At 37.4% G+C, this 21,815-nt stretch overlaps 2 protein-coding genes across 8 annotated transcripts in view; both read right to left on the bottom strand.

The window, feature by feature from the left end:
* The window catches only part of SLC26A7 (solute carrier family 26 member 7), a 170,131-nt gene extending 165,816 nt beyond the window's left edge, over positions 1 to 4,315 (bottom strand). Inside the window, exon 1 of one of the 3 annotated variants that reach the window (XM_063816410.1) lies at positions 3,900 to 4,315. The gene's annotated coding sequence lies outside the window, so the exon portion shown is untranslated. The remainder of the gene's footprint in view (positions 1 to 3,899) is intronic. The other 2 variants (XM_063816412.1, XM_054657401.2) reach the window with 2 other exon arrangements.
* A 6,667-nt stretch (positions 4,316 to 10,982) lies between these two features.
* Positions 10,983 to 21,815, bottom strand: part of LRRC69 (leucine rich repeat containing 69) — a 134,132-nt gene continuing 123,299 nt past the window's right edge. For all 5 annotated transcript variants that reach the window (XM_001137722.6, XM_063816409.1, XM_016959661.3 and 2 more), the window contains one exon: positions 10,983 to 11,233. In XM_001137722.6, the coding sequence (XP_001137722.1) occupies positions 11,123 to 11,233 (111 nt within the window). In that variant the 3' untranslated portion in view covers positions 10,983 to 11,122. The remainder of the gene's footprint in view (positions 11,234 to 21,815) is intronic.

Raw genomic sequence — 21,815 nt, 5'->3', positions numbered from 1 at the left:
ATTAGAATTCTCATTCATAATACAGACCCTATATTATGGGAAATAAAAATAGCATATTTTGGTTAGAAATAAATGTATTTGATTAGAAATAAATCTGAAAATGCTTACATTGAAAGACTTGAGTTCCATGAAAATTTCTATCAGGAAAGTAGTCCTTTATTTATTGCATATGTACTTTAAAAATACATTCAGGAAAAACTTAATTTCAGATTCATTTTGTTTTTCTTAATTAGTCATTCTGGTCCTAAAAGAACTTGTGAGCTTGAAAATCTTAGGTAGTTTTTGTTATATTACACACTAACAAAATTATACAAAAAAATAGATGAAGATTTCATATACATACTATTCTAAAAAATGACACAAAGACCCATCACTATGACTATGAAGTTGTTATTATATCAAAGGAAAGCCATTGTAGTAATGTCAGATAATTCTCTGACCTCCAGTTCCTGCCTAGCCGTGGTAAAGAAACAAAACAGGGAAAAAAGACAATGCTCACATGTGCACACACAGACACACACACACACACACGAACATACACACATACACACAGAGTTCCCTATGTCATACAGTATTTGCCTCCTGCCTGGAGATCAGAAACCAAACCTACTGGCTCCATTTTTTTTCTTACAGTTTTAGGATTTAAAATAATCCACCAGAAGCTGCAAGTTGAAACACAGTGATTCAAAGTGTCAGACTCTTAATTCTTCAGAAGAAACAGAAAAAGAAAAGAAAAGAAAAAGAAAAAAGAAAAGAAAAGGAAAGAAAGGAAAAGAAAAGTATTTCATCACTGACACAGCCAGACCTTATTAAGTGGTCCCTTTCCAAGAGTGTGCCTTCTGACTTTGCAACAGGCTCCCCGTGTGTGATTTTGGCCTTCTCGCCATTACAAGAGCCCTCTGTACATGTCCCTGTATCTTTGCTATCTGAGACTACAACATCTAAGGAAATAAGTTAATTGTTCACTTGTTAAAACCCCATATAAGACTAGTCTAAAAGAGGACTTAAATTTGTAGAACAGCAATGAAATCATAGTCATCTGATGATATAAGGATATAATTCATTCCTCATCAGAATCCATGCCTTTGCTTATATTTTTCTTTCCAATGGCCTGCTGAGCATTTCCACTAATGTCCAGTTAGCATCCCTAATTTCCCACGTCTATCATAAAATCAAACTCATCCTTTTCTACCATATCCAGGCCCCCTTTCCAAATTTCTTACCTTGCTACTTGGCACCCACATTCTTATAAATACCCAGATAAAACCCAGATGAGATGGAAAGTTTCCAGCTATTCATGTCTCCACCCACTTTGCTCTTTGATGCATAGTAAGTTGATTCTATCTCTAAAATAAAGGTCTTCTAAATCTATCTCATGGTCAGTTCCCCCTGCCATAAACTCAACTGTCATTTAGTGTACTCATGCAGACTAGTCTTATAAATTCAATTTGGTCTTTTTCCTCCTTGCTTGATTATACCCTCTTAATTCATATTCCGTGCTGTTGCCATCACTTTTAGCCATTCCCTGTTCTGTAGTATTCAGTATACATAAAGCATAAGCTTCTAGAAATTCAAGGTACTCCATGACATCTATTACAAACATTGACTGAACACATACTGTGATGCTAGGCTATGTGCTTTTCATAAATTGATTCATTTAATCTTTATAGTAACCCCCTGAAAAGGGACCATTTTTTATGTTACAGATAGAGAGGTCACTGATAGAGGTCCTGAGAAGTGAGAAAACTTGCTTCTTGTCTCACTGTGGTAAATACAGGAATAGGAGCAAAACGTGCCAGGAACCATCTGGGAGAAACTGTTTTCCGATTAGAGGGAATTGCATAGAGAAAGTCCCCAGGTGGGAATAGCATGGGAGCTTCAGAGCACTGAAAGGAAGACAGTTGGGAGGAAAGTGAGCCTAAGGAAAGAGTGGCAAGAGGTGAGACCAGAGAAGAGGTAAGAAAAGCTAAACCACAAAGTGCCTGTGAGAGATGTCAAGGAGTTTGGACTTTGTCTAGAACATAACTGGCAGCTAACCAATGTTTCTATGTATGTTTTGGTTCATAGCAGCTTACTCATATTAAACAAAAATTGGACAAGCCCAAATTGGAGAATGGATGAGCAAAGTGTATTACAGTTACGTTATGGAATACTATTCAGTAACAAAAAGGAACACACTCGTGATATATGCAACAATATGGATGAATCTTGAAACCGTTATACTAAGTGAAAAAAAAGCCTTGCAGAAAAGAATACATATTGTATGATTCCTTTTATAGGAAGTTCTACAACAGGCAAAATCTATGGTGGAAAAAAATATCAGAAAAATGGTTGTTTGCTGGGGGTGAAGGGGCAGCATGGAATTTACCAGAAAGCAGCGTTGCCAGATTAATTTTGAATTTCAGATAAACGAATTTTTTAGTACAAATGTGCCCTGTGCCATGTTTATGATATTACTATATAAAAGGGTATCCATTGTTTGCTAACATTCATATTTACCAGGGCATTCTATATTTTTATTTGTAAAATCCAGCAACCTTACAGGGAAGGGACATGAGAACATTTTTTGGGGTGGTGGCAATGCTCCATATCTTTATAAAGGTTTGGGAATGTACTTGCCAAAGTCTTGTAAATTTGTGCATAAGAATGTTCATGTAAAAAAGATAAAAAGATAAGTATTTAACTCTAGTTAGTGATATGCACACTGAAATGCTAGAAGGGAAATATACTGATGTTTACAACTTACGTCAAAATGCATAAAAAATAAGATAGACTGATGACTGAATAGAGGAATAAATAGATATTTAATAAGGCAAATATAGTAAATGTTAATTTTAGAATCTAGGTGATGAGTATGTGGGTGTTCATTGCAAAGTTCTTCCAACTTTTCTTTATGTTTGAGAATTTTCATAATAAAATGTTAGAGGGAAAAATTCATGCCCTGCCCTCATGGAATTTACACTATAGTGGAGCAAGACAGACAATAAATAAATGAGTAAGTAAATAGTAGAGTGAAATAGAAGGTGATGAGGGAGAAAGATAAGGGAAAGGCCTTTGTGCATGTTGGGGTTGGCATCATAATTTTAAATAGGGTGGCCAGGGAGGGACTTCCTAAAGGTTGTGGGGAAATGAGCCAGAACATCTGAGGGAACAGTGATCCAGACAGAGGAAATAGCATATGGAGAGAGAGACTGGCAGGATTCGAGCAGGGAAGAGCTTGGTCTGACATTTTAAAGGAATCCCTTTCTGGTCATTGTGCTAAGGACAGAAAAAAGCTCTCTGAGGCTTTGTCCGTCCACTCCTAAGTTTGGATAATGTCTTCCTTATGAGAAGTAGCAATAAATATTTGTTGGATGAGCACTTAGAAACATAAAATGAAAATCTTTTGGTGAGATATGGATATTTTATTCTTTGAAGTAGTACTTTCTTTTTCAAACCAATGTTACTTACTTGAATGAGGCATTTTAATTGGTCAGTTTTAAAACATTTTAAACACACTTTTTTGTCCTCTATTTGGGAAGATAAAATAATAAACCACAAGAAACCCCTGGTTTCTTCAGTCACACCAGAAAGAAATCACAGGCTTTAGTTATAATTAAAGTGACTGGAGGCTTTTTCTAATTTTACTAGGGGGGTGATGGCCATGATCCAGCTTCCCTACTTTCCAATACACTCACTTTCTTCCTCTCTCTCCAAATATGTATCAAATTACTTACAAGAATAAAAGCCAGTAACTTCCCATAAAGTGGCCGTTGTGAAGCTCCTGGCCCATGCAGCCCCTGCCCCAGGCTGTCTGCCTGAAACTCATAATCCAGGCTTAATGCTGACCATCTTGCTCACCTTTAGTCTGCAGTGATATTAATAAGCCCCATCTCACTTCTTAAGGCCCAAACACTTACCTTTGAATGTGTCAGAACTCTCAGCAGCCCGTGGATGGCCTGAATATATGATTATAGATCCTTTGCCTTCCGCATCCCACCTTCTAAAGCAGCCTTGCTCTTTTAGTTTTCATAGCTCATTTCCTCACTCGCCAACACCTATGTTTACTACTGTGCTGTCCTACCATCTTCACTCACTCCAACCATGCATCTAGAAACAAGGCACATGTCTCCCATCACCTCAGGTGATTTCTCTGGCCCCTCAGGGCACTGACTCTAATGAGACAAGGACCTTTTAAAAGTCCCTTCTTTAATTCTGGTGTGCCATGGCTGCTCTATGAGTCTCCAGATCCCTTTTGGACTTCAGATCAGGAGGTTTCATGCAATTTGGAGCCTTGTGGCCTACAGAAGGCTCCCAAAGTACCAGCAGTAAATTTGCATCTTAAGCTGCCTAGGGACATTCTCAAGGCCACGAGGGAAAACAGTTCTTTAGCAAGAGCAAGTGACTTCCAGCCACTTATTTTCTAATAGCTGCAGTCTAGAAAATAACTTAGACAACAAGGAACATGCAGAGATATTTTATGAAGAAATACCAACGAGAGTTTCAAATGTTATTCTGGAGATGTGAGAAGCTTCAAAATAAAAAAATTAAGTCCAGCTTCATTAAAAACTTTCTTGGTAATCTCCATTAATAAATATGTTAAGAAAGAAAACAATGCTTTTTAACATAAAAGTCCTAAAACAGCTAATATACATAATGGTTTATTGCTTTGATTATAGAAAAATAATATCAATACTTTAGCTAGATGTAGCAACTCTTTATCCACTGAATTCAACTAATACCATTGTGAAAAGTTGTTAGTAATATTGAGTAATTAAATGGAGAAAATCAATTTGGATTGCATTTACAAATAAGATACACAAATATAAAGAATCAGAGACCACATTTGAATTACTCTTAATAACTGAGGACATAAATAGAATTCATTAATAATCCTAAAATAATATATATTCTTCTGTTTGAAACTACTCCCCCACAACATAGATGTTAAGAGTTTATAACAAACAGTGAAAGAAACTTGAGTTTCTCTTTTTTATTCTCTGAGGCAAATGTGAGTGAAAAACAAAAATTCCAAAGGCCAGCCACAGAAGAGACAAAACAGGAGAAAAATTGAAGCTAGATAATTCACAAGAAGTTATTTCTCCAGTTGCTTTAACTTCATCAGAATAAAAGAAAGTTGGTTGTAATTGTTAGAAAATATTTTGCAGTTCCAGATCCCAAAAAGAGAGTTTCAGATGGATTACAGATTGACAAGATAACCACACTCTCATACACATACACTTACATGTATATGTGGGGTGAGATTGATGAAGTTTCTAATTTAATTAATCAGTGATTCAGAACATTAGTTGACCCCACAGGGCAGAAGCAGATGCATTCTTCCAGAGTCTGGTTACTATGGTAACACTTGATATATGACCATGCAACCAGTAACAGTAAATTTCCTGACATCAGAGTCATGAATTTTTTTAGCACACATTTAGCCTGAGCTTTCAGCTTTTCAAATATTCAACTGGTTCCTATCCATTATATCCATAGGACTCACTCATTCACTTGCTTCAGATCTCTGATCAAATACTACCTTGTCTGATTCAGGCCCTCCATAAAAAGTATTCCCATAATTCTCTATCTTCTGGATCCCCTTTTACTTCACCAAAGTACTTATCATTATATTGTTAGCCCATTGTTTATTGTTTGTCTCCCTACATTAGAAAGTAAGTTTCATGAAAGCAAGGGCCCTGCCAGTTTTGTTCATGCCATATCATTAGAACAGTGCCTGGTAGATAGTAGCTCCTCATTAATATTTATCTAATAAGTGAATAAATGGGAAAAGAACAATTTGTGAAGAAGAGGTAATCATAAGAAACCATTATTATATATTAGCTTTTTTAAGACTTTCATGTTAAAAAGCATTGTTTTCATCCTTAACGTATTTATTAGTGGAGATTACTGAGAAAATTTTAAATGAAGCTGGACTCCATTTTTTTCATTTGATAAAGCTTCTAAAATCTCCAAAATAACATTAGAAACTCTCATTAGTTTTTCTTCAGAAAATATCTCTTTGCATGTTCCTTGTTGTCTAGGTTATTTTCAGGACTACCACTGTTAGAAAATAAATGTCTGGAAGTCATTTGAGGTTCTATTTTAGATGTCTTGAAATTGAGAAGCTTGGAAACATAGGTTAAAATGGAGAAACAGATTTAGATACTACCCACCGCGGTGTGGTAAATGAAGCTAAATGAAACTGGTGAGAGTAGAGATTCATTTGATAAAGAAAAAGCACTCAAAGAGAAGAAAATGAGACTGAGTAGAGAATCCTCTGCAACACATGGTTTTGAGAGAAATACAGAAGAGGATTCTGTTAAAGGGATGGGGGAAAGGAATGGACCTCAGGGATGTAGTTCCAAGAGGCAGGAGACAGCCAATTAAGCCCAACCTTCCATGGAGTACCAGCCAGAGGAGGAGCAGCTGGACTGGGAGTAAGTCACTGATGACCTCTGAAACGCCAGTTGCCATGACGTGGAGGAACAGAAACCAGGTTGCAGTACCTTGGAATATGACAAGGACAGGAGTAGAAAGGAGAAGTTAGGGAGCCAACATTTTCTTTTGTGTCACCTGAGATAGATGGATGGATAAAATTTTCTCCCCACAACCAAGACAGCAAATACACTGTAGCTGAGATCATGGGGTTAAAATGGTAAAAAAAAAAAAAAAAAAAAAAAAAAAAAACACTTTTCTAGAGGGCAGGGCCAAGATGGCTTACTAGAAGCAGCATTGTTCAGAAGCTCCCATCAAAAAAAAAAAAAAAAATCATAATAAGCATGTGAATCCTTCACCGGCAACCAAGGTATCCAGGTTCCCTCATCAAAATTGACTAGAAGGCTGGCATGACCCACGAGAGAAGGAAGAGCAGTGTGCTGCAGCAGCCCACCTGATAGCCACACAGGGAAGGGCAATCCCCTCCCACCAGAGAAGGGAGGCAGTGAGTCAGCATGCTACTCAGCTGGGGAAACTGTGCTTTTTCCACGGAACTGTGCAACCCACAGAACAGAAGATCCCACTTGCAAACCCATGCCACTGGGACCTAGCATCCCAACCCCGGAACTCGCAGATTCTTATAGCCTCTCAGCTGGAATCTGTTCAAGCCTAACGAACTCCCAGGAGGAGGAGCAACCAGCACCTGCTGCCACTGCCTGCTGTCTAAGCCATTTGAGCTCCTTGGGGAAGAGGCAGCAGCCAGCACTGGGACTCACAACTGCCTAACACGCAAAGCTCCCTAGGCAAGGGAAAGGCGGCACCCATTTCTATAGCTCCAGGCTGCGCTTTTTCCCCTGCTGGGGCCAGGGAGGCTGGATGGCTTGGTCCCAAGTCTTGTCCCCACAGCCCAATGCATTGGCTGTGTCAGTCTGTGTCCAGAGTGCCTCTTCAGGTCTAACCCTGACCCATCCTTCAGTGGGTAGGGCTTCCCTGCAGGATCTCCAATAACTCCAGCCAGAGGCTCAGGGACAGAATTCAGATCTCCCTGGGCCTGAGCTCCTCGGGAGGGGTGGCTGCAGTCTCTAAGGACCAGCAGACTTAGCCTCTCCTCCTGGTCGTTCTGAGGAATCCAGGCAACCTAGAGAAGTGGGTTTCCCCCCAGCAAAACACACCCTCTCCACCAAGGGACAAAGTGCTTTGTTAAATTAGTCCTGCTCCCTGTGCCACTCAACTGGGTGAGACCCTCCAACAGGGTTTGTCAGACACCCTATACAGGAGCAATCCTACTGGCATCAGGGGTTGGGGCCTCTCAAGGTCAGAGGTCCCAGAAGAAGTAGGAGACACCCATCTTTGCTGCTGTCCAGCCTCCTTGAGTGACATCTCCAGGCGCGGGAGCAAATCAGATGAATAAGGCCTGAAGTGAACCCCCAGCCAGCTGCAGCAGCCCTACAGAAGAGGGTCCTGACTATTGAAAGAAAACAAACATGCAGAAAGTGACCACAACAGCATCAACAACAACAGTAAGTCCCCACAAAAAAAAAACCCATCCAAGGATCAGCAGCCGCAAAGATTGAAACTAGACAAACTCATGAAGATGAGAATTGATGAAAAAATGCTGAAAACCCAAAAGGCCAGAGTGTGCCTTCTCCTTTAAATGATTGCAACGTCTCTCCATCAAGGGCACAGAACTAGACGGCATACTGCCATCTAGTTTTGGCCATACTGCCCAAAGTAATTTATAGATTTGATGCTATTCCCATCAAACTACCATTGACATTCTTCACAGAAATAAAAAAAAAAACTATTTTAAATTTCATATGGAATCACAGAAGACCCTGTACAGCCAAGACAATCCTAAGCAAAAAGAACAAAGCTACAGGCATCATGCTACCTGACTTCAAACTATACTACAATGCCACAGTAATCAAAACAGCATTGTACTGGTACCAAAACAGACAGATAGACCAATGGAGCAGAACACAGGCCTCAGAAGTAATACCACACATCTACAACCATCTTATCTTTGACAAACCTGAAAAAAAACAAGCAATGGGGCAAAACAAGCAATGGGGCAAGATCTCCTATTCAGTAAATGGTGCTGGGAGAACTGGCTAGCCATATGCGGAACACTGAAACTGGACCCCTTCCTTACACCTTATACAAAAATTAACTCAAGATGGATTAAAGACTTAATGTAAGACTTAAAACCATAAAAACCCCAGAAGAAAACCTAGGCAATACTATTCAGGACATAGGCATGGGCAAAGATTTCATGACAAAATGGCATAAGCTACTGCAACAAAAGGCAAAATTGACAAACAGGATCTAATTAAACTAAAGAGCTTCTAGAAGCACAGCAAAAGAAATTATTATCAGAGTGAACAGGCAACCAACAGAATGGGACCAAAATTTTGCAATCGACCCATCTGACAAAGGTCTAATATCCAGAATTTACAAGGAACTTAAACAAATTTACAAGAAAAAGACCAACAACCCCATCAAAAAGTGGGCAAAGGATATGAACAGATGCTTCTCAAAAGAAGACATTTATGTGGCCAACAAACATATGAAGAAAAGCTCAACATCACTGATCATCAGAGAAATGCAAATCAAAACCACAATGAGATAATCTCACTCCACTTAGAATGGTGATTATTAAAAAGTCAGGAAACAATAGATGCTGGTGAGGCTGTGGAGAAATAGGAATGCTTTTACACTGTTGGTGAGCGTTCCACTGTTGCTGGGAGTGTAAATTAGTTCAACAGTTCTGGAAAACAGTGTGGCTATTCCTCAAAGATCTAGAACCAGAAATACCATTTGACCCAGCAATCCCATTACTGGGTATATACCCAAAGGATTATAAATCATTCTACTATAAAGACACATGCACACGTATGTTTATTGCAGCACTATTTACAATAGCAAAGACATGGAACCAACCAAAATGCCCATCAATGATAGAATGGATAAAGAAAATATGGTACATATACACCATGGAATACTATGCAGCCATAAAAAAATGAATGAGATCATGTCCTTTGCAGGCACTTGTGTGAAGCTAGAAGCCATCATCCTCAGCAAACCAGCACGGGAACAGAAAACCAAACACCACATGTTCTCACTCATAAGTGGGAGTTGAACGTTGAGAACACATGGACACAGAAAGGGGAACATTACACGCCAGAACCTGCTGGGGGGTAGGGGATGAGGGGAGGGGACTTATAGGATGGATCAATAGGGGCGGCAAACCACCATGGCACCTGTATACCTATGTAACAAACCTGCATGGTCTGCACATGTATCCCAGTTTTTTTTTTTTAGAAGAAATAAAGAAAAAAACAAAAACACTTTTTCAACAGCTTAGGTTATAAGAAATTATTTCCCTAATCAAAATCAATTTACTGAGCAATTTTCCCTCAAAATAAGCATACATACTTTACCCCTGTAATGCATTTTTGATGAGCTCATTTGTACTTGGTTTTTTATTTTTGTTTAAAATGCATTCTTGGTTAATGGAGCCTTTAGAAAGTTACCTTGAGGCCCCGTCTCTGTCTCAGTGGGGCCTGAACTTTGCTCTCTGGTTTGAGGATCTCTTTGCTGTGCTCCATTGATTTCATTTCTCAGTTATGCCAGAGGCAACTCTGATGCATAAAGAACCTGAATTAAACTCATAAAAGGCCTTGCTAGGAAGGTAACCTGATAATAACTACCTGGAAGATGAGAGACTCCACTCAGCTTTCCACCAGAAGGACCATACGTAGTGACAAGAAGAAATAGATTTCTGGTGGGGTTTAAATATGAAATTATAATGACATTTCTCACTTTTCTGAACATGCAGCAGCTTTATCTAAGTCTATCCTGTGGTTCTCAAACTAGAGCATGCAAAGAGATCACGTGGAGGGTTTGTTAAAATAGCGATTTCTGGGCCACACTCCCAAAGTTTCTAATTCAGTGCTTCTGGAGTGGAGCCAGATAATTTGTATTTCTAACACGTTCTCAACTGATGTGGATGGTGCTGAACAGAACACAATTCCAAGAACCACTGGTCTGTGCAAAGCACACCACATATTTTCATAACTTATTTTTCTACTTTTCTGTTGTCCTTAAAGAAAATGAGCACAATTCTCATTTCTGAACTACTGCCTCGGCAGTTTGTCATGAAAAAGTTTTTTTAAAACGAGAAAAAAAAATTAAAAACAGTCACAAAGTGATATTAGGGGTTACCAAACCTGAGTTTCCAGGCTTCTACTCATTTTTTTCTGTGAAGGTCAGTAGATATTAGTGCCTCAAATGAAATCACACAAATGTAATACGACTATCTAGCACAAAACAGTGATTCCTTTTCAATTGCAAAACATTCATAAAATAAATACTTTTCCCCGTCAAAGTCTCTTAATACTCACCCAGAAAAAGGGGAGTGGTGGTCATAAAACAGCAGGAAAAAATAACTCACTTGCCACACAAATCTTTATTTTTCAATTTTTTTTGTACTTTTTTAAGCCAAAAAAAGCACACCTAGAATCTAAGCAAGCTAAAGGCAGATTGTAGTGCTTAGATTGGGAACGTTATAATGGAATTATTTTTCTTCTTTTATTTAATGTGTTGACAAAGAGAACAGGCATGGTATCTTAAGTAGGGCATAATCTGTGTATGCAGAGCTGACAGGGCAAGTGGAGTGAGGCTATGAATGAGCACCTCACCTGTTCTACACCTGAGCAATTCCAAAGAGGTTAGGGTCACGTTGAGTAAAACATTTGTAAGAACAAATTAATACTTGGAGAGGCACCAGCTTCAGATTCTTGCTTATCTTCCAGTCCTAAAAAGTAAAGATTAAAAATAAAATTTAGGCAGGGTTCAATAAATATTTTTCATTAAAATAAATATTTGCTTTCTCAGAGGTTTCAGAACATTGACTTCTAAAGGACACACTATTCTATTTATGCTTGATTTGCTCTTTTCTCACACATAAAAACACAAACTTAACTAGCTAAGAAAGTCATACTCAAATGCTAAACAAAATCCAAATGATGAAAGATTATGTGTGCTTTTATTCAAACATATCATTATGTAGTCTAACCATAAAGTGTTTGAAATGAAGGTGAAAAAATGATACAGAATCTACATGAACCTGACTTTTGTCCTCCAGGGGTATTAAATTGATCAATCAGCAAATACGTACTGAACTTCTTAATGGGTATCTTGGTTTTACCTGCCCAGCATGCAGTTGCCATGGAAATTAATCTTCCTAAAATTCTTTGTTCACTGTCTGTACTATTCATTAAGATCTTCACTGGCTGGGTCTCAGGCAAGTTGCCTAATACATGAATTAAATTTTTGTACTTCAAATATTTCTAATCTCACTTCTTAGTGTACAAAATAAGCAGTCAAAACCCTGTTAGCCAATTTAGTGTACATATATTGACCATTTATGTTTGAAATAATGGTAACCTCAAAAGCTTACCATTTCTATGTTTCATAATCATCTCCTGAAATCAACACAGCTCTTAGTGAGAGAATCCAAAAGATTTCCACAACTGGTAACTGGGAAATATTTAATTGGTTGATAACGCTGCTTAGTTTTACCATGAAACCATTTGGCCAACACCATCACAACCCACAATGAGAGATTTGATTGCTGTTCTGTTCACTCTTCCACAAAAGAACTCTGAGATCCTATTGAAAGGTTCAGACAGGTAAGCACAGTTATTGATCCACCCTTGAGAGAGTAACAGCCTTCTAACCCTGGTGATATATCAGCAGGGAGCCAAAGTCATAAGTCACATCCCCTTCACACAGACCTCCAACAGTGGCTGTGAAGCACTTAGAGGATACACAGCACTATCCTAACCGTAAAATATTTTGGATGAAGGTGAAAAATGGTACAGAATATCTACAAACCTGACTTTTTTCCTGCAAAGATATTAATTCATCAATCAGCAAACAGGTTCTGAACTCCTCAGTGGACGTCTTGGTTTTTCCTGTCTGGGATCCATTTCCCATTGTGCTGGCACAAAAGCCCTGTTTTTCCTTTGGGCAACTACCACTCCTCCAATCTCAGTGCATATGCTGGGGGAGTGAGAGAGCAACTTTTCTCACTCCCTGGCTCAATATATGACCATGTAACTGGGGCCCAGGCAATGACTCAATTGCTTCCCTCTGACAATGGTGATTAGTCTGGGGTAAGCACATAAGGCAAGACAGTTCAAGGAAGCCAATGAACATCAGCCCCAGGACATTCTCTGCATCTATTGGGAGAAGGAAGCTTTCCCTTTACTTCCAAAAGACACAATTTAGGCAGCAGCCACTGGAAAACAAAGCCAAAACAAAGGAATGCAGAGATAATAAATAAAGGACAGATTCCTAATGATAAATTTGGAAACCTAATTTAGACATGACAAAATCTTCAGCCAGATTCATCCCTGGACCTTCTTCATTGCTTAAGTTGGTATATGAGTTGGGTTTCTTTAATTTGCAACCACGAGTCCTGACAAATTATAAGTTAGCTAAAATCTGCCTATTAGGCAAAGTGTCAGGCTACAAAGATATACAGCAAACAATCCCTGCCTCTAAGAATCTTAGCATCTAGTTGGAAAGACAATAATCATACACACACACACAAATAGAAACATATAGCTCAGCCCAAGGATAGGTTCTATATGAGTGCAGAGAAAGGAGACACCATAGGCTGCATATTAAGCAAGATTTCACAATATAAGAAAAAGGTGAGCTGGGTGAACTACAATGTGTCTGCCTGGGGAGAAACCAAAAGGACATTTCGGGGAGGGTGAACTATGAGAGCATAAATTCAAGAATGTGCACATTGTATTGGGGAAACAATACAGTATAAACTATAAATAGACCATAAAATGTTAAATCATGGGATATCAACAATACGTTAGTCCAGAAATAAAAAGATTTCATAAGTATTTTTGAATGACAGACACATATAATATTTTAAATCTACTATATAAGATATAATATTGATTCTCTAACTAGATTATAATGATTAAGTGATGAAATTGTGGTTGGAGAACAAATGGCAAAAGACAGGCTAAATATGGTCTTTTCCTTTTCCATATACTAGACAACCGTCTCACCCAACCAGTTAATCCTGCCTACTTCTGTAACATATCTCAGCTAGAATTAAAGAACTATTGAAAATAAAACATGCTACATACATTTTCCTCAGCTCCTCTTTAAGAAACCTGAACAATTAATAGAGCCAAGAACGAAGAGGAGGAAGTTAGAGAAAGAAACAAATATAAACTAAGGAAACAAGTTCAACATCTGATTTGCTTTGTCCAGTTTCTTCATGAGGTGAAAAGTTTATAATAGAAAGTATTAAAGGCATTTTCTATTTCCAGTGTGGTTTTAGCCATTTCCCTTGTGTCATTAAGACATTGCATGGGCAGAGTTTAGGTTGGCTCTTTTTGCAAGCAGGAATGCAAAGTGTCTGTGTCCCTCTTTCCCCTTCTTGGGGGAAACATTGTTTAGTTAATTATAATAAAATGAATATTTTGGTGAGATTTTTAGAAGTCTATTAAATGCCCATTGTTAGTTTTATAGTGAACATGAAACTTTGAAGGTGATTATTCTCTAACTTAATAATTTCTATTTCTTATACAATATTTTTCAGGGCTATGAATTGTTTCCTAGAAATTTAACTTAGAAAAACAACTCAGCATAATTTCTTGGTATTACACTTTTCCATCTAGATTCATCATCTCTAGTAATGTTTGCATAACATAAAATTCTCGTACCACCTTACCACTTGCTGCCCTTTTAAACTTGTATTTCTATTTGTGGCATTATTGCAACTGTTTCTACTGGTACAACATATGTCCATTTGAAATGAGCATGTTACAAAGGAATAAGACACTCTCTGTTATAGAGGACCTCTCTTCACAAACCTCAATTAACAAAACCTCATGATTTTGTCAAAGACAAATACTGCTTTTGTCATCGTTTATAGATAGAGATCAAAACACTCAATGAAATATCCTTTCTGTCAAGCCAAGGTCAGTGAATAGGAAAAGGAGTTGGTCTGTGATTATATATGCTTTTATTTTGAAAAAATATCATTTTAGCAAAAAGCTTTAAAAAGTAAAATGCTATAATACAGTTTACTCTTTCACCATTAATATTTGCATTATTTTCCAAAGCAAAAAACACATGATTATATTCTCTACGTGTTTTTTAAAAAGTAGTTTTCCACTTTAAATTCAAATATTACTCTTTGCTAAGTTTTATGTTTGTTGAATGGTAGAATTGAGAAATTTTTAAAAATCATTCAACATAATTGGTAACCATCACTGCCATACTTTAAACTTTGAGAAATTAAAAATTATTGCAATATATATTTATATGGCACAGTAAAAAGTTTGGATAAGATTTCAATATTATATGAAGCACAAGGAATAGAAAAAGAGCATAAGATGGTTGCCTGTTTTCTCAGGAAAAGGTATCTCAGTAGGCAAAATAATGTCCCCCCAAAGATGTCCACATCCTAATTCCTGAAATTCATGAATATGCATGTCACCTCACATAGCAAAAGGGACATTGCAGGTTGGGTTAAATTAAGGACCTTGAGATAAGGAAGTTATCCTGGACTATCTAGGTGGGCGCCATGTAATCACAAGAGTTGTTAAAGTGGAAGAGGGAGATAAAAGAGAAGGTCCAAGTGAGGTGATATGAGAAGGCCTAGATCAGCCAATACTGACTTTGAAGATGGAAGAAAGGAACCATGAGCCAATGGATATGGGGGGCCTCTAGAAGCTGTCAAGGGCCAGAAAATGGTTCTCCCCAGGAGCCTCCAGATGGAAACCCAGCCTGCAAAATCTTGATTTTTGCCCAGTGAGACCCATGTTGAATTTCTGATCTACTTGACTGTAAAAAAACAAACAAACAACAACAACAAAAAAAACCATTTCTGCCAAGTCACCAAGCTTTGGGGAATTTGTTAACAGCTTCAATGGAAAACTAATACTGTTATCATGTTCCAAATTAGCAGGACTTGAAAAGCATAACAATGGCAGCCCTCCCTGCTTATGGAATCAATGCATTTTCATGCTAGAAGAGACTGGTCTAATCCCTTCATTGTCCAAATGAGGAAATTAGTCCTGATACAGTAAGGTAGATGACTTACCTTAGGCCTCATATTTCAAGGTACAGACAAGATTAGAATCTAAGTTCACTAAATTATAGCTTAGTGTTAGTCATTGTATGATTCCCAGGCTCTTTCATTAATGAGGATTTCTATTATAGCTTAATAGCAACTACAGAATGGTTTAGAAGAATGAACAGTTGTTGGAAAGTGCACATGTTTTCAAATAACATAAAATATATTTCTTTTCCATGCCAGTCTGTCTCCAACTGAGGGTTAAACGTATTCACTTGAATTATCCAGGCATCACTTGAAACTCAACATGTCTAAGATACAACTTGGGGTCTTGCCTCCCAAACCAGCTCCCTTCTGGACTCTTTCTCCTTCACACCCCTCAGAGGTTTCCCATGCTCAATCAATCAACAATTTATATTGTCCTTCCTTCCTTATGATACTTACTTTCCTTGCTTTTCCACCACCACACCTTACACCCACAGTAGGCAACCACTCTAACTAGCCTCTTATCTTCAGCTTCTCTTCTCTTCAAGCTTCAACTAAGCCAGCACACTATTGCCAAGTGACTCTTTCTAAAACACACACACACACACATGTATATCTCACCGGTTTTCCCCCACATGTTCAGTAGGGTTTCATTTCCAAACAAGATCAAGTTCAAACCCCTTACTTAATCTAATCCTTTGACAGGTTCATGGCATGTGACCTCAACTTTTTAATAATGTCTCCTCCTGCCACTCCTATCCACAAACCAACCTAACTGATTCACTGCCCTATGAACATGATTTATTCTCCTCCCTACCATTCTCTTCTCCTAAAACATTCTCTTTACTTTCTTCTCCATGTATCTGAATTCCACCTATTTCAAGGCTATATACAAGTCCTGTGTTTCTAGGCACTTCCCAAACCAGACAACCTACAGTGATCTCATCTTCCACTTTGAGTCCTAAAGCAATTGGTCTCTATCACTCATTTAACATCTAGATTTTATTGCTAATATCTTTTACCTCTTTAGCATTTAAACTCAAACTTTAAACCATTTGGGACAGACTAGGTCCCCTACTTATTCGCATTGTACTTAGCATTCAGTTCCCTGCTTAAAGCAGGCCCTCAAAAATTTATGGAATGACTAAATATCATTTATCACTGCCATGCCACAGTGATAAGTGACATGAGTACTGCTCCGAAGTTAACTACTCCATTTAGCAAGGGTAACCATACATTGGGATTTGCCAAGGACAGTCCTGGTTTCCTGTTGTTTTTACAGCTATTAATAAAATCCACTTTTACTCTCAAAAGCATCTTGGCTTAGATGATACATTATATGGTCATTCCACCCTTAGGGCAATCTGGACTGTGATAAGAACAGAAACGACAAAGAAAATCCCGTCATGTGCCAGCCAGCCAGCCAGCTAAGCAGCATTCCCTTCCCCACACAGTGGTCCTGCTCTCCCACAGCACCCCCTGCATAATCAATATCCTCTGAATTTCACAAGGAATTTTCAACATTTTGATGGTACATAGCTTCAGAAAACTAAACTAAAGCTCAATAAAATGTAAGATTATTTAGAAGAAAAAAAATTATAGATACAGAATACTACTGTGACTGTATCCAGCAGCTTGAGAACAAAAGGGAGAGTTCTCCGAAAGGGTAAGAGTATTCGAGGAGTTCTCACAGGAGTAAAAGTAATCAAGACACAGTGTATGAGCTCATTTATACTCTAATTGTTTTGTTATTTTTGGAATAAAACAATAAGAAATATATATCCATTTTAATATTTCTAAACAATAAATACTTATGACTTTCATGGCTGTTTAGAATTAGAAATGTGATGCTTTCTGATCCTCTTAGTACCTAATGTACATTAAATTGACTAACCACAGAATAAATGTTTTAAAACCTACATTCATTTTCACAGTTGACTGGTTGAAATAATCAGTTTCATAAATGAATGTCAGTGGTATCTTAACAGTAATAACTTTTTACTACAAAGTAAGATTTTACTTTCTAAGTAATGAGTAAAATTATTAAATGTAATCTTATGTTTCATTACTGGCAGCTTGTCATAAAAAAGGAATTAAAGTTACAAATTTTCATTTATTTTCATAAAGTAGATGAACGTTTTCACTCATTTATAGGGAGACCTACGCAGTCTAATCTCTTTTGAGGGTAGTTTTAATTACATTACATCATTTAATACAGGGTTGAGAGTTCATGTTCCAAACCATTCCCTCCCTAAACTCTTCAACTTTAAAGGAATCTGGGGAAATGTTAAGTTCAACTAACAAAACTATAAGAAATGAAAACTATTAAATGCATATCTTGGGCACGGGATCACTCAAGTGTTTGGAAAGAATTTTATGAGACTATTTAGGTTAGGTCTAAGTCATTGTTCAAATACAGACAAAGTTAGTAGTAACTAAAAAGGATAATTTTTGTTGCTGTTTCAAAGATTTATATCATTAGTAGCTAATATTGAAATATCAACTACATTGAAATTATTGATCATTTTGTAATTGCTAAGGACGAACTCAACTTTGATGGCAGAACTATAGCATTTAGAAAAAGACAAAAGCATCTGGATGAATTATGATCAAGATTGATATTTGAGAATGAATAAAATTGTTTTGACTATTTTCCAATCCTCATCTCATTATTTCATAAAGCAAGCATGACATAATTTTACATTCACCTGAATAGAAGCTATTACAATTTGATATTTGATTGTTCTGTGTTTTAAGTTGAGAATAAAGACCCATTTATCATCCAGTGTCTCCCTCCTTTGAGTGTAAACCCCATAAGAAGCAGAACATTGTGTAAAGCACAACAGGGGCAACTAGACGTTGGCATTATCAAATATGTTCTCCCTTCCTGATAAAGTATTTGCTCTAAAGGTCAGCAGTCTCTAAGTTTAGTTTCTGAAGAGATAATTAACAAATTAAAAAAATTTTAACAGAAAGAGAGGCTTCCAGGCAAAAAAAAAAAAAAATTTGTATAATTGCTGTCTACTTAACATAAAAATCTAGAGATATATAAAAGCAATTGTTCACCAGTGTGGTTAATCTGATTATCATCCCCAAGTATTCTGTGCATGTTTTCACTCTGTTTCAACTCTGGAAACAAGGAACTTATGAACGGCATTTAAATTTTTTTTAACTGCTAACATCTAGTAATATATATTCAAATCTCAATTTTCTTTATCAATCTTTAAATATTTTAAGCATCCTTAAATTTATTTAGCATGATTAACAAGCTGTATACACTTATTCTAATTCCATTGTGATATACTTTTTTACTATCATATACTTACTAGATATTATTAGCTTAATGATTTTAATAAGGCTAGAATCAATGGTTTTTATAAAGCAAAACAATTTTCCTTTAAAAATTTTTTCTTGTTATAATTTTCTGACACTCCCATGGCTTTTGCCTATCAATGTATCTACACATATAAGTCTACATTTTGAGTTATTTTCCCTTAGTGCTTTGAAAATAGTATGCCATTGTTTTTTCTGGCATCTATTACTGTCACTGAGAAATCTGATGTCAGTTCATTGCTGCTGCTTTGTAGGTGATCTCTCTTTTCTTAACATTTCATCTTTAGCTCTTAATAGTTCAACTTTGGTGGTATATAGTTTTACCAAAATGTGTCTATGTATGGATTTGTTCTTGTTTGTTCTGCTTGGAACTCAATGTGCTTTTTCAATCTGAAATTGTCTTCTTTCAATATTTGAACATTTTCTGCCATTAGCTAGGACATTCAAAGGGTGTAGATCCTAGCTAATGGGTTTCTCTTTTAACCATTATGTTTTTAATCCATGCTATATTCTTCTGCCATTATGTTGCTGTTTCTATGATGCCCTGACATATTTAATTCATAAAAATGTATTCTCTTTTAATTTTTAAAGTGAAATTATATAGATATCAAATCTCCTTATTTTCCTACTCTTGCTTCCAAGCTTGTTTCCTCAGTGATGATTGATGTTAACCTGTGTGTGTGTGTGTGTGTGTGTCTGTGTGTGTGTGTGTGTGTGTCTGTGTTTAAAATCCTGTAAGAAAGTTCTATCTATCTGACCTGAATGGTCAGTGGTTCTATTTTCTACTCTGCAAGTCAACAAAAGGAAAGCCTCATCTCTCTTTCACATGACAGTGTTTCAAATATACAAAGATAGCTATTGGGAGTAATGGTATCATCATCAATCAATAAATTTATTTGCACTTTCTCTTATGATTCAAAATGAAATTGTGCATGTTCTAGTGCAGGAAAAAAGAGACAGAAGATGGTATCAGGAGGTGTCAGGTAAGCTAAAGTCCTAATTCTATTATTTGATAGATTTGAAATTTGTGAACAAACTACTTAACTTTGCTTAGTCTTAGTTACCTCAACTGTGAATAGAGACAATGAAAACCAAGTCACAAAGTTAATATGAGGGCCAGAAACTCTATTACTTAAATGTCACCCCCTGGGAAAGTTACCTTTTAGCCTCCACCAAAGTCGTTGTTTGTTCTGTCTATGACTCCATAGCATGGGTATATAATGCTTTATGACAGTGCTTCTAACGTTACATTTTAATAGTCTGTGATCTCCTCAACAGCATGAACCGCATCTTATTCATCTTTGGATCCAGAGAGCTTAGCATAGTACCTTGCATATAGTAAGAACTCAGTAAAGATGTTGAAAGAAAAAAATATGTAAAAAGCATTTTGTAAGTGGAAAAGCACTACCATTACCCATCTTCTAGTTGTTTAAAACCTTTCATATCTCCTCTTCTTGGCTTACTCATTCCCTTAACATGATGGAATAGATAAGGTTCATCATGCAGTAACAAATTCTATTAAAAATTCTACTAATTTTTTAAAGTAGCAGTACCTAATCACAGCATTAAACTCTTCCTGAATTGGTGTACAAGACAGACTAATTTTACATCCTCCTTACTAGCTCTTTCCACAGCCTACAACCATGCACATATCTTCCCATTTTCAAAATTTTTCTTCAAGCCTTCCTCACCCTCCAAAGAATATTCTATAGCACTCCCGCCTTTTACAGCTACATTGCTTGGAGATTAGTCAAGACTTGCTGGCTTCACTTCCGTATTCTTACCAGGCTTATTTATTTATTTATTTATTTATTTATTTATTTATTTATTGAGACATAGTTTCACTCTTGTTGCCCAGGCTGCAGTGCAAGTGCAATGGCGTGATCTCGGCTCACTACAACCTCTGCCTGCTGGGTTCAAGTGCTTCTCCTGCCTCCTCAGTCTCCCGAGTAGCTGGGATTACAGGTGCCCACCACCATGTCTGGCTAATTTTTTTGTGTTTTTAGTAGAGACGAGGTTTCACCATGTTGGTCAGGCTGGTCTCAAATTCCTGACCTCAGGTGATCCGCCCGCCTCGGCCTCCCAGAATGCTGGGATTACAGGCATGAGCCACCACGCCTGGCCCCATCAGGCTTCTTATCGATGCAACCTGCTTCCAGCCCTGCAGCTTAATGACACAAAGGACACCACCTTCCTCTTTTGATTTTTCAGTGCTGTTTCTTCTCCTCAGCCCTGGATCTGTCAACTTGGTGTCTTTAGTCAGCTCATTCTTGAGCCCATATTAGAGTAAGAGAGCAGCCAAAATTTTCTTATGCCCAGAGAATAGTGTAGAAGTGGTTGAAAGAGAACCAGCAAACAAAAGGGACTTCAGCATCAGAACAAGAACACACAGGGTACATGGAAGAAGAAGCATGACCAATGGGAAGTAGACACCACCACGGAGCTTCGATCTAGATAGGAAGATCATACACCAGAGGATGCCCACATGAAACAGGACATTGGCAGAACATATGGCTCCTACCTCCTAATAGCATGACACTACTTAAAAACTCCAAGAATTAGATAATATAGGCAGAAAGGAGGGGAAGGAAATTCTAAGTGATCAAGATAAAATCTGAAATGACTTAGGAAATCCTAAAATTAACACATAAGCCTTGAATTAACTAGGTAAGCTTTCCAGTAGAACGGGGGCCCAAATAAAAGCTAAGTTCAGTGAAAGAAAAAGCAAGAAAGCCCTGTTTATTGTGCATCTGTGTTTTATAGCTGAAGAATTTGTGCCACTCTCCCTGTTTTGCCCTTCTGTCCCTGAATGTTTCTTTTCATTCTCATTTGCTGACTCCTGCTTTTGCCACCTTTTAATAATATTGCTCTCCAAGGTTCTGTCCTTCTGGTCTTCTCACCCTACTGGGTAGATCTCCTTAGGTAATCTTCATTCCCAGGGCTTCGAGTGTCTCACTTATAT

The sequence above is a fragment of the Pan troglodytes genome, chromosome 7, assembly GCF_028858775.2.
Source record: "Pan troglodytes isolate AG18354 chromosome 7, NHGRI_mPanTro3-v2.0_pri, whole genome shotgun sequence".
Taxonomy (NCBI): domain Eukaryota; kingdom Metazoa; phylum Chordata; class Mammalia; order Primates; family Hominidae; genus Pan; species Pan troglodytes.
Note: the sequence above shows the minus strand (reverse complement) of the source record. Positions and strands in the feature narration are given on the sequence as shown.